The following is a 13,643-nucleotide window of genomic DNA, read 5'->3' as shown; positions in this document are numbered from 1 at the left end:
TACGCTGTGTTAATTTTATACAAGCCCTCGGCTTGAATTTCACATCATAGTATTTCAAAATACTTCCCAAATTAGTGAAGTCCTTCTAACTGTTCTCACAAGATCAAGAAGTAGGCAGATAGCAACTTAATTTTACATGGAGCTTAATCAGCTTTTAAGAGGCCCTCTTTTATTTGTATTCTGTTATGCATTCAGATTTTCAGTCCATAAAAGGTAGCACAAAAAACCGCTTCTGTTCAAAGGTAACATTTCTTTTAGGACAATTTCTCTAAATGATCACTTCTGAGGTTTTTGTTTACACCAGCAGGCTGATGAGACAATTAGATAACAGTGCCTTTACGTCACAGAAGAACCCTCTTAGCGTAGCGAGGTAATTTTGTTGTCTACAGGATGCTTAAGAAAAATTACGTCAGAGCAGACCTGTAGACTTTCCATAAAGTTCACAGACTAAGACTTTCATTCTAGGGATGTGTACGCTTTGTATCAGTTGGTGTTTTTAACTCCAGAATGCTAATGTTTACTAAGTCGAAATAGTCTTGGATTTATTGTATGTTAACACCGTTAATTGAGAAATGCTAATACAAAGGCTTAGTTTAATTTTAACCAAGTTGACAGTTGAATAGAAATGTAAGCACTTATTGCATTTGAAGATTTGATTAGTGGAATATTAGAATCATCAGACAATGATTTTCTGCTTTTTCTTCACTATGTTATAAAGTAACAGGATAAAGTTGGGAGATCTCAAAGTTACTTACAATAGCATTAATCCATGCGGCTCTGTGATTGGCTAAGTAAGTGAATTAAGTGATGGTGTCACTGTCCTCCTTGCTGCCCCTTTTCCTGGTCATAGCATATAGTAGCGATTTGTGTGAACTCTTAAGACCTGCTCAGTGGGCCAGATGAAGCATGTTTTGGGGGAGATATGCATTAATTTGAGTCTTCTTTCCTAGGCTTTGATTTCGGTGTGCGGCAGAATGGTGAACGGGTTAATCACGTCAATCTCCCGCCTTGGGCCCGGAACGACCCTCGTCTTTTTATCCTCATTCATCGACAGGCTCTAGAGTCTGAGCACGTGTCCCAGAATATCTGTCAGTGGATTGACTTGGTGTTCGGATATAAGCAAAAAGGGAAGGCTTCCGTTCAAGCCATCAATGTTTTTCATCCTGCTGTAAGTGACTCTTTTAAAGTAATCTGCATTTCTGTCAGGTAGAACCTGAATATTTAAAGGTTAGCTGGTAAGATGTTTCTATAGAATACCTAAGTTATCAGAGAGAATTGGCAATGACACTAAACTGTTGCCCAAGATTTTTCAGGTTTTATATTCCATCTCTTTAAAAATAACTAAGATACTATCTGTCGGGGTTTCCCAAGACCATTCCAGGTTGGATGAGGACCTAGAGACTCAGCATATAGTCAGAATTTCAGCTAAGGTTATTACAGGGATGGAAACAAAGCAAGATCAGCAAAAGGAAGAGATGCCTGGGGCAAGCTTCCAAAAGTCTTCTCCCAGGGAGTCAAAGAACGTGCTTCTTCCTCCGGCACAAATTGTGACAAATTGTGATGTCGTCTTCCAGGGAAGCTCATTAGCAACTCAGTGCCCAGAGTTTTGACTGGGGGCTGGTCCTGTAGGCAGCCCCCTTTCTCACATGTACTGAAATTTCAGACTCCGGAAGAAAAGCAGGTGTTCAGTATAAACCACATTGTTTGTGCAGACAGTTTTGGCACAGTGAGCCACTCGTATCAGTTAGGGAATGGTGGGAACTCTCCTGAAACCCGTGTTCCCAGATGCCTGCCAAGGGCCAACCTTGCAAGCAGGCCCTTCCAAGGCGAGCAGTTCAGGCCTGCCATCTTAACTTCTTCCTGCACACTATCCTATACACATATTCTGTTTTTAAATGGCATTGTTTTTTCTTATTGCAGAAAATAGTATTTGTGCCTTGTTAAAAAAAATGTGTAAGATACAGACTGCAAAAGGAAGGAATTTGAAAATCAACTTTGAAATCTCCATCCAGAGATGAATATCAAAACCACCTTATAGACTTTTTTCTATATGTCATTCCATTTATATGATAATATTAATATTACTGTTCCCAAGTATGGCTAAAAGATAATGTATTTAACCAGTCCCTTATTGTTGGATATTTAATTGGTATTTGTTTGCTATTAAAATTAATAAGATTTTTGAAGTTATTTCTTTCTGTATATCTTTATTTCCTTAAGATAACTTCCTGGTAGAATTGTTACACTTTCACATATACTTTTTGATGTTGTTAGAGAGGCTACCAAAAATGTATCTTTTCAGGAAACATTTGTTTTGCTCAGCTCTGGAGATGCAAAGATGAATAATACTCAAGCAGGGAGAATAGAGTTAGAAGAAAAGCTGGGGCCTAAAAGTAGGAGCGGGGCCCAAACGAGGCCTCTCAAATTTTTCAAGGATGAAAAGTCAAAGGGAAAGTCATGGGGAGAAAGCTGTTTCCTGGTGTTGCCTAGTAGCTACTTAAAGACAGCAAGTACAACAGATGAGCCATTAATCCACTGCATGGACAGTTAGCCTCTTAGTTTTCCTAACTTTAAAGTTAGGTGTTGTATTAGGTTGACCTTGGACTTCACCCCCCCCCCCAACTATAATTTTCTGTGTAGATTTGTCAGTGTTTATACAAATATAGCTAAAATACACACATAGAACCTACAGTAATACACCCTGTGTTTGGGCTTATTTATGCCAGAAATCTATTCCTGAATAGTAGTTTTAAAATAAAAATCTCTTTAGTGCATTTTGCTCGGTAATTATTTTGAGTACCTCTAAGGTAATAGAAAATTAAATTCTTTAAGATACCTAAGACCTGGAAGAGAGAATAAGACAGGTTTCCTGATTATTCTAATAGAAGATAAATGCTATGGAAAAGTGTACCTAAAAGGAGGAATAAGACAGTTTGACTGGTGAATAATAATTTTATAAGTAAGAGTAATTTAAAATAAAGGCAAGTCTTCAGGGATAATTTTTTAATTTCTTTCATATTTGATCTAAAATGTAACTTTAAATGCAATTAGGAATTTTGACATTGACCTTAATATGCTCTGTGCCTATAAACCTGCCCCATCTTTTCAATTATTCTAATATAAACTTCACATTAAAAGCATATGTGTGCTGAAATATACTATGTAATTCTCACCTTACTGGAATTTTTTCACTGATTCTTTGGGATAATAGAACTTTAAAAAGGCTAGAGTTTATATCATTGTTCTAGAAATTTTGTAAAATTTAATTCATAGGACAGAACGAAGTATAGCAATTAAGTGCACAGTCTCTGAATTCAGAATTGACTTCAGATTCTCAATTTGTAACTCTGCCCCTTGCCATGTGACCTTGGGCAAATAGTTCAACCTCTCTGTACCTAAATGTACCAATATTTAAAACGTGAACAATAATACCAACCTCATAAATACAGAAAGACATTCATATAGGATAATGTCTGACATACAATGAAGTACAAATAATTGTTAACTTTTTAAAAGGAGTGTAGAACTAACTGCCTTTTAACATTAATTCATCATTTATTAATATGTTGCATTCAAATAGAAAGTGATACCACAGAATGTAAAGAAGCACTATTTTAAAATAAATAAAGAGACGAGAGGATTATTCCAATCTTCATTTGAATTTTTGAGTATATTAAGCCAAGCAGCCATGAAAACTGACCCTGCTCAGAGAAGCATTTATACAAGTATTTGATCAAGACTAGTGTTGGGAGAGAGTGGTGCTGAGCTTATCTCACTTCTGAAGGATCTTAGAAATGTTATTTGACACTTACAGAAATATCATATCTAGATATGTAAATGAAATTTGCAATGACTGATTAAATGCTAAAAGGTAATTTGTACAAGTGGGTTTGCACAAAACAAGACAGCTCTGTACCCAGCTGCTGACTGCTGGCTTTGGCGATAAAGCAGCACATGCATGTTGCTCTCCCTATGACTTTAAGGGATGGCAACACTGAGAAGAAAGTGTAATAACACCCTTTATACTAACGAGCTTGGAATTTCACTGCTACTCTTTTGGATTCATTTACAATTTTCGTTAGAACCTCCATAACTCTTTATAACTACCTACTGACATTGTTATCTTACCTTCATTTTTGCCTTTTCCTATATATCACTTTGGACAAATGGCTTTTTCAGTAATTTAGTATCATACATGAAATCTTAAATAATATTCTCTGGTCTTTAGCTAAAAATCAATTTTATAAACATACCTAATCAGCACCAGTCTGTCAAGATGCATTATTTTCTGTTAGCCCTTCAGAAACATAGATCGTTCCTATTCTAATCTCAGTGAGACCATGGATGGTTATGGACATTGCAAAACCATTTCCATTTGAAACAGAGAAGAGTGGACCATGACCTACAGAAGAGAGCGCGGTGTTTCCCCTTTGGCGTTCCTGCCCATCGGGCTCTGTACAAACCTCTGGCTCTCTCTCACTCTCACCTTTCAGACATACTTTGGAATGGATGTCTCTGCAGTTGAAGATCCTGTCCAGAGACGAGCTCTAGAAACCATGATCAAAACCTACGGCCAGACCCCTCGTCAGCTGTTCCAGTCGGCCCACGTGAGCAGACCTGGCTCCAAGCTCAACATCGAAGGAGAGCTCCCTGCTGCCGTGGGACTATTAGTGCAGTTCGCTTTCCGGGAAACCCGAGAGCAGGCCAAAGAAGTTGTCTATCCGGTATGTCCTTTGGATTTCAATAGAAATTGGCAAAAGCCTCCTGAGGTGTCAGACTTCACCTCCTGAGATGTCAGGCCCTCTCACAGGCTCTTAAGGGCCCCAAATAAAAGGTGCGGTCCCAGCCTGAACACGTGCACCAGCCAGTCAACACAGACGCCTGCAATTCCAGCCATGTCTGTGTGTAGTGATGCTGAGTTAGGGGTGTGAAGGGTGCTCTGGGAGCTCAGGTCAGACAGTAACCCCTGGACCACTACAAGGGAAAGCCACATCAGGCAGTGAGACAACAGGAATTGGCAGGCGAGAGGAGAGGCACCGCCCAGGATGAGAGGACAGTGTGAGTGTGGGTATGCCAGTGCGCACATGCGTACAGGGTCCTGGAGACCATCTCCCACCAGAAGTCCTGACCAGAGGTGAGATAGCTGCAGTGAACAGGGAACCTTACATGCTCTTTGGCCTTCCCAGCTTGTAATGATAAAAAGTATTGCCTCTTAAAATAAGAAGTAGGTATAATTTTTTACTTTGAAATAGAAAAATAAAGCAAGAAAACCTTAAAGGTAAATTGGATTCTAATCCTCAACTAAATTCTTCTTTATAAAAGCAGCATAATAAGATGGGAGACCATGAATTGTAAAGTGTCGTAAAGGTTTGCCGAAGGGAATCACGGAAAATGGGAAGGCAAGAAAAGAGGTTGTGAAGGGCCTTCAGATGAAACAAGGCAGCGGATCTCAATAGATCTGTGATCCGTTTTAAGAGAAAATGGTTTTCACAGACCTTGTGTTGACAATTGTTTCTTAATGTCACTTAAATACACTAAATGCAGAACACAAATAGAGCACTGAATGTAAATTCTTTATGCTCATAGCTCACAAACATCAAATTTATATGTTGAATACAAACAAAAACACAACCAGTAAAATTCAGATTTAAAATATCAACACGATACACCATGGTGTTTTGGTGAAGCCAGATCACCATTGTGGTGTTTCTTAGTTAAAAGCTTAATGTTTTGTGTTTACTTATCAATTTAACTCAGATTTTGAAGCCTCACAAATCATTTTGGTCTTTGTCATTACTAAGGTCATTCTTTTAAACTAGAATCTATTATTTTAACTTGTCAAAATAATTTAATAGTCCATCCCTGAAAAGTAACAAGTGCCATTTAATTTACTGGTGTACTCATTGCTAATGAACTCTTAAGTCGGTACGCACAAAGGGCCTGGGAGTGTAATGTACCGACCCGCCTCACTCCCACCGCGGGACCTTCATATCTCTTCCCTCCACCCGAATGACCTATCCCCAGATATAGCCCCACCTTTTTCCCTCATTTCATTTGGATCTCAGCTCAGATGTCACCTCCTCAGAGAGTCTCCCCATGTGTCAAATATTAATAGCAGCTCCATCCTTCTCAGTCCTCTCTCTCTTCTGGGCTTTTCTTCACAGCATTTTCAGCACTGGACATATGTGTATTTGTTCATTTATTTGTCTGCTCCCATCCCAACTGGAATGCAACCCCATGGTTCTGGGACTGACTCTCTGTTTTGTTCATGTCTAGCAACAAGGAACACATATTGCTATATGCTAAGCATGGGGGAAGTAAAAAAGTGTAAAATAATTCTTGCCCACGAAGGGCTTAGAATCAGGTTGCTTTCTCTTAATTTGTTTAGAATTTAAATTAGAAGTTATTCTCTATTTACCACCTTTTTTAAAAAAATGATACTGTTTTCTTTCCTCGGTTTTAGAGTCCTTTGTCGTGGATAAAAGGCTTGAAGTGGGGGGAGTACGTAGGCTCCCCGAGTGCTCCAGTGCCTGTGGTCTGCTTCAGCCAGCCCCATGGGGAAAGCTTTGGTTCTCTCCAGGCCCTGCCCACCAGAGCGATCTGCGGTTTGTCCCGAAATTTCTGTCTTCTGATGACATACAGCAAAGAACAAGGTAAAATAAAACATAGTGAAAAGCATTCTGGTATCTTTCATGAGATTCGGATGTTTCTAGATCTTCTGTGCTGCTTTTTTGTTTTATTTCTAAGGTTTTTGAGTCCTTGGTAAAAAACTGCTCAAATCTGTGGTTATGTAGTGCAAAGTAGGAATTAAAACACACAGCATTAAAAGTTAAAAGGGAGATAAATGCAGTACCATTGGAAATGAGAGGAGGAGTTTGAAGGAGACAAGAATAAATGGTTCTGCTCGCAAGACGAAAACTATCACTTTTATAGAAATGTACACTTTGGGGCTCTTGAATCCCAGAAGAGACACATGTATTTGACCAGCAAATCTAGTGCCTCAGAAGATACAGTCATGAGATTCAAACAAACAAAACAAGACAAGGAAGTCATGACAGCCTGGAAAACAGGTTTTAAAAACACATGTGCCTGGAAAGCAATCCTTTTCTATTCTCTGTGCACCGACTCACTAAAAGCATCACGTTATGAAGTGCTGTATGGTAAAGGCCCTCTTCCTATTTCCAGATGTCACCTGGACAATGGAAAACTGAGGACATTTCCCACTGAAGTCATCCCTCAGCCCTTCCAAATTAGCCATTTCACTAAATGCAAGAGAACTCTCCCTACTTACGAGACATGGGCTTTGGGCAAAAAAATGAGTGATGGAGGGCACGCCTCCATTTATATCAGGTGTGTGCGGGTTTGTCTGAGAGCCGGTGTGTGGACTAGATCAGATGTTCTTAGCCATCACACGCTAGCATCTTATGTTGCTGTGTGTCTATGCATGGTGCTCCTCAGGGCCCATATAGCCCCCAACCGCAGACAGACTGTGATACAAGGATGCCGGCAGCCCCGCCAGACGTCGGTCACTTCAGTGAAGTGTGCCGGCTGAGCTGCCATTCTTTCAGGCTCACTCTTAATTCTACCATGAAATGAATGCTTGCCTTTATAGCTATTGGAACTAAGAGAAGCTGTGTACCATTTCATCTACGTTTCATGAGTTAATAGGATAAGGTAAATCTGTTTAATCATAATTATTGTGATATCAGTGGTTTATTCTCACTAGCATGTTGCAACCAGCTGTGAACTGTCACAAGTATTTTATTACTAATAGCATTTAAAGTACCAAAACGTGTGAATTTAAATTTTAAAAAATTAGAGTGGATCGAAGTTTATCTATTGAGCAGGAGAGAAAGAGCTGGTGGTATTAACCACTTAGCAAGATGGGACTTAAATATGTCACATATAATTGTCAGCCTATCTTGTTTGTGCCACTACTCAGAAACCCTCAGTGTGCCCTTAGTAGCTGTGTTCATTCAAATTACACTTCACATCCTTGCAGAATATATATTTGGGGTTTGCCAGCATCCAGGTGTGTCCAGGGGAGTGCTGTAATATTATATAATACATTTATGGCTGTGGCCTTTGGGGGTGCAGTGCCTGAGCTTGCTATTCAGTGCTTGTGACCTCGAGAAAAGTACTCAGGCCTTCCGAATCCTGGCTTTTGATCTATAAAATGGGAATAGCAAAAGGGTTTACCTCACAGGAAAATTTGTTGTAAGAATTAAGCAGGGCCGGCCATGTGGCACATTGGTTAAGAGTTGGCTTGGGACACCAGCTCTGAACAGCAGGGTTCTCGGTTCGGATCCCACATGAGGGCCAGTGACACTGCGCCCTCTACAGCTAAGATGGTGAACAACAGCTTGACCTGGAGCTGGGCTGTCGTGAGTCGCTGGCAATGGCGTAGGCTGCAGTGGAGCTGCAGTGGGCTGCTGTAAAGCTACTGTGAGTGGCTGGCAGCTGGCATGAGCAGCCGGCAGCCAGCATGAGCTGCCAAGAGCCGCCATGAGCGACCATCCAGTGACTGCCTCAGCCGGGAAGAGCGTAATGATAATACCAACATGGTCCAGCAAAGCGACGTCCTCCACAACTAGACTGAAGAACAAAAGGACAGCAACTTGTCTGTTCTCTTTCCCCAATTCCCCAATAAAATCTTAAAAAAAAAAAAAAATGAAGTGAAACAATGTAAGGAACTGTTAGCACAGTGCCTGCCTCCTTCTCAGTGCTTAATAAATGTCCATGGGACAGAAAGCACCCTGGGCCAGGGTCTCTGAGCCCTCACTGCTGCCCGCAGCACAGAACGGCCCCTGTGAACATTCCTCAGAGGCCTTGGACGAAGCACACAGACGTCGGGTCTTGTGCTAACAGCTGCAAAGCGTTGAGCACTTGTTATATCAAGTAATTGTTTCATTTTGCTTAGTTATATGTGCATAGCACAATGTAATGATAGACTGGTGGTTTTCATGACAGCCAATTACTTGGCTTGACTGAGCCTCAGAATTGCCGGAGGTGCATTTGTTTGGGTCCCATTTGAGTTGAGACACACTACATCACAATCTCTGGGGCTTCAGTATAAAATCCACTATTCTAATAAGTAAAGGAGGAGTTTATTTTTCTCTTTTTAAAAAAAAAAAGATGCTGCATCTTGTAGTACTGGAATGAGAAACTGGGAACAGTTATTAAATATACTTGGTTCATTGAGCACTTATCACATGCCGGGTGTTCCGTAGAATCTGAGAGGTCCTGAGACTCATGAAATGTGGTTCTTTTCTCTGCAGCTTACATTTAGAAGAATGTTTAATGAGTGTTTCCCAATTCCTTTATTGAAAAACTGATGTCAACATTGGCATTAATACTCAACAAAACAAAATCTGCGAGTTATATTTTTAGTGTGCTGTTGATTCATTTAACAAATATTATTTGTTTTATCCCTCCATATGCTGGGCATTATGCTAGATAGGTACTGGAGTAACTAACACACATCTTCTCTCCTTAAGGGATGGAAAGCCTTCCAGGTTCCAGGGCAGCACCAGTTAAAGGATCTATGCTGCAGCAGCTGCAGCCATCATGCCAACAAGGCGTAGGTTATGACTAGTGCTGAAAAGGGGTGTCAGGGTGTCCAAATCCTTATCCCAAAAGGACATCATACTAAGGAGAGAGAGAGAGAGAGACAGAGAGAGAGAAAGAAGGGAAGAGCAGACCCTCATTGGATGAGGGTCTTCCATGCGGAGCCTGGCAGCTTGGCAGGGCTGTTCTCCCTCCACAGGGCCATGCTGCTTCTATTCCAGCAAGTTCTCTTTCTGATATTAATAGTTGTCCATAGGATTGTTCAGCAGGGGTGACCTAGGAAGTTATTTAAACAGCATCCAGTTCATATTTATTTTTTAAATAAAGGTGTCCCAGACATGAACAGAGTAAGCTTGACTCTTAATGTCTTTTATAAAAGATTCTTAACACAAGTGAAAATGAATACAATCCCTCCCTTAGGATCTCCTTAGCATTAAAGGAATGGAAGTAACATAACATCGGTCCATCTTGTGGATAGAAGGATGGTTTTGCCCTGGAGCGATACTGTGTTCTGCCATGTGAACTTCAGCCTTTAACCTGCCGTTGTGGGGACTGCCGGGTGCCCCCCGGGGCAGTGGCGCTCTGACCCTCTCATTTCTCCTTGAGGTGTGCGAAGCATGAACAGCACTGACATCCAGTGGTCGGCCATCCTGAGCTGGGGATATGCCGATAACATTCTCCGACTGAAGAGTAAACAGAGCGAGCCTCCTATCAACTTCATACAGAGTTCACAACAGTATCAGGTAAACGTTTTTATGAAGTACTTGATAATAATAATAATTAAATATAATGCTTTGAATAGGAGTCAGACTGATAGTAGCCGGTCTTTAAGTTCCAGTGATGAGCCCTGTCAGGAAGCGGGTGATGCTGGATGTGTGTTTTGTTTACATGCTTACAGACATCCTGACTACCGCTGTGCTGCCAGAGTCCCCAGAATTGTCTCCCACCCAGTATCTCTTTGAGACAATATAATAATCTCCTACTTGGCATCAGTTAATGGCACAGTGTTTGAACAAAATCAGCGTTGCTTGCTTCCCAGTGTTCACCTGCCTTGTCACTATGTCATTTCCTGTAACCAGAGTGTTATCTTCTGTGCCTGGTTTTTCCTAAACAGACTGGGTATTTAGGCATCCCTGGGCCTCACTGAACCCAGTGATCTGTGGTGGTGTCCCGGCTTTGTTATGTACTGGGTCACCTTTACAAATAACTTCACCTTCCCAAACTCCAGTCTCTTTCGTCCTCCATGAAGCTGGGATAGCGGTACTATAACTACTCTCCGATAAAGCTATTGTAAAAATGTTTCCAACGTTTGTGAAAGTCACTTTGTAGACTATCAAACACTATATTTATACTGCCAGAACTTACTAAATTGTATATTGAACCTTCTCTCTTTGATTGTCTCTCCATGGGAAGTTGTTTTACCATTTTCAGACTTCCATTACCTCCGTAACACCTGCTGCCTGTTTGTGTGCCTAACAATTATCGCCATTCCCTGAGCACATTAGAAATGGAGTAAGGCACTTTTGGAGAAATATTGACAGTGAAAAAAAGGAGAACAGTGACTTGTGCTTAACCCTCAATATACCTGAAAAAAAGTCATCGCCTTTTGTTATCTGGCTTACCAGTAAACTAACAAAAGTAAGAAGAAAGGGCAGTGAAAAGCAACCTTATTAGAAATTTAAATAAAAATTAAACATTGCAAAATTATTGCTGTCATGTAAAGTCTGGCACACAAACATCATTAAAGATGGAAGAATACCCTCATAAGTCCTTTTAGCCAATGGGATGATCTGGATTCTTTTAGCAAAATACTGTGTAATAAAGTACTTCCAGTCAAATGACTCACTGGATGAGAAAACCGTATTTCATTTTCATCCTTAGAAATACATTGTTCATGCATTAGTTCTTCAGTTGGAGAAAATTCATCTTGGATATTAGCATATGAAGACTCACACTCTGACCAACTTCATCATCATCATTAGAGATTAGAGTCCTGCTGTCTCTGTGTCTTCATCTTCTGATTGATTACATAATTGTGAAATGTATTCCTATGTCAGTTTTCTCTCCTATTATTGGTAGAAAATGGAAAATTCCCAGCTGTGTTCAATGAAAGCTAAAAGCAGGCTTCAGAAATGGTGGCTCCAGTCTTCTTTTGTAATTTCTTGAAAGATGATAGCATTCTCTAGACAATGCAATAAGGAAACCAAAAGATGACAATTTATTTCACATATTACATTATCCTTCTGGGAGATCCTTCATTCTTTCATTTTCTTATTTTGTTTGTTTTGTTTTAGCCAAGTTGGGAATAATTGATGAGTAGTGATCGAATAATTCCTAGAGTGATGAAATTGCAGAATATTTCAAGATAAAGGAAAAATAAGACTATTAAAATCCTGTAATGTAACTTAGGTTTATAAAAGGTTTCAGTAGACCTATATGGTAATTGAAAGACAGAATGAATTTTATTCTCTATATAAATAAGTACATGTTCTCTGGAAGACCTCTAAGAAAGAATACTCGTAAAAGTTATGAAATATCAATCCTTACAAATAGTTAGAACTATTCAAGAAACTCAAAAAATAAAATTGGATTGAGTGGATGGACTCTGATGATACATAGAGATTAAGAAGAGCCAGGGGGGAAAAAAAAGTCACTTTTTTAAGGTCGCTGACACCTGAACACACTTGTAGGCCCCGGGGAAGAAGCCCACAAAAGACAGTTTGGAATTCTGAGAGGACAAGCATCCTGAGCAACGTTGGGGTAGGCGGGGCTTCCTCCACTAAATCAGGAGGAGGCATGGGGACCTTTTGAGGCACAAAGGAGGGAGGAGGTGCTGCCTGTGGCTGATGACCTCTGTCGTCTTAGTGAAGTGAAGCGTGAGGGTATTGCCGACAGTGGGAGTGGGGACTAGAGGAGGGGTGCGTGGGAGCAGACCAGGGGGCACGGCTGCTGTGGACATGGCCCTGGGGGTCAGCTGGTGCCCAGAGGAAGACTTGAACCTGGAATAGTGCCTCATGGTTAGGACGGAAGGGTTTAAAATCCCAGATTTTTGTCTCCACGGTTACCTTTCCTCCTCCTATTGTTTAGCAGTCTTTAGAGTTGTTAAAAGTAATACCTCTATTTATATGTACCCTGTTTCCCCACCAAAAACAGAAAAAAGGACATAAAAGTAAAAATCAAGTAAACATGTGAAACACATACACAGATCACACACATTGAACCTTGGATCTGATCAATCCTGGATCATTTCGTTTAATTTCTGGGGAACAAATGGTGATGTGTGTGTGTGTGTGTGTGTGTGTGTGTGTGTGTGTGTGTGTTGTGTGTACAGAAAAATCTAAAATCATAGACAATGCGTTGTGATACAATTTCAGGCATCTGGCTTAAAGTTACAGGATATGATTATATCTTTGCACCATTCCAGTCCTTTCAAGTAAAATGTTTACCTTACATTTTGTGACCATATATTCTTTAAATAGTTGTCAGAAAAGTAGAAGCATTTGTAACCATGATAATCTTTGATTTCTCCTTTTCCAAAGGTGACTAGCTGTGCGTGGGTCCCTGACAGTTGCCAGCTGTTTACTGGGAGCAAATGCGGTGTCATCACAGCCTATACAAACAGGTTTACAAGCAGCACGGTAGGTCCCGGGGTCATTCTGTGGGTCGTTTGGGATTTTCATATCAGTGAAGGGAAGAAAACTTTTATGAAGTATAATTCATTTTATATGAGGTTCATTTAAAATTTTATACTTTATCTTTTATACTTTAACCTTTTCTTTACATAAGCTCTTAAAATGTAAAAGGTCACATATCTAACTTAGGCTTGTTAAGATCACGAAAAATTTTGAAAGTAATTATGAAGGTCTTATTTTTTGGGGGTCACAGTGTTTTGAGTTATGATCTGTTTTGCACTTAGGCTTTTTCGTGACATCCTGCTGCTTTCTTGCCCGTATTCTCCATGTCGCCCTGAGTGCTCAGACGTGTATCCCCAGGTTCTATAACACTTGAAGCTTAAAAACCCAATGGCTATCCTCTCTGGATAGATTAAATAACAGCAAAACCCACATCAGCCATCT

The 13,643-nt window shown here is 40.3% G+C and overlaps 1 protein-coding gene across 1 annotated transcript in view; it reads left to right on the top strand.

Moving 5' to 3' along the window:
- Nucleotides 1-13,643, top strand: part of LYST (lysosomal trafficking regulator) — a 165,442-nt gene that overhangs the window by 128,079 nt on the left and 23,720 nt on the right. Inside the window, exons 40-44 of the mRNA XM_019651799.1 lie at nt 951-1,168; nt 4,494-4,724; nt 6,464-6,653; nt 10,174-10,310; nt 13,107-13,205. Of these exons, the coding sequence (XP_019507344.1) occupies nt 951-1,168; nt 4,494-4,724; nt 6,464-6,653; nt 10,174-10,310; nt 13,107-13,205 (875 nt within the window). The remainder of the gene's footprint in view (nt 1-950; nt 1,169-4,493; nt 4,725-6,463; nt 6,654-10,173; nt 10,311-13,106; nt 13,206-13,643) is intronic.

The sequence above is a fragment of the Hipposideros armiger genome, unplaced genomic scaffold (genome assembly GCF_001890085.2).
Source record: "Hipposideros armiger isolate ML-2016 unplaced genomic scaffold, ASM189008v1 scaffold_167, whole genome shotgun sequence".
In the NCBI taxonomy this organism is placed as follows: domain Eukaryota; kingdom Metazoa; phylum Chordata; class Mammalia; order Chiroptera; family Hipposideridae; genus Hipposideros; species Hipposideros armiger.
Note: the sequence above shows the minus strand (reverse complement) of the source record. Positions and strands in the feature narration are given on the sequence as shown.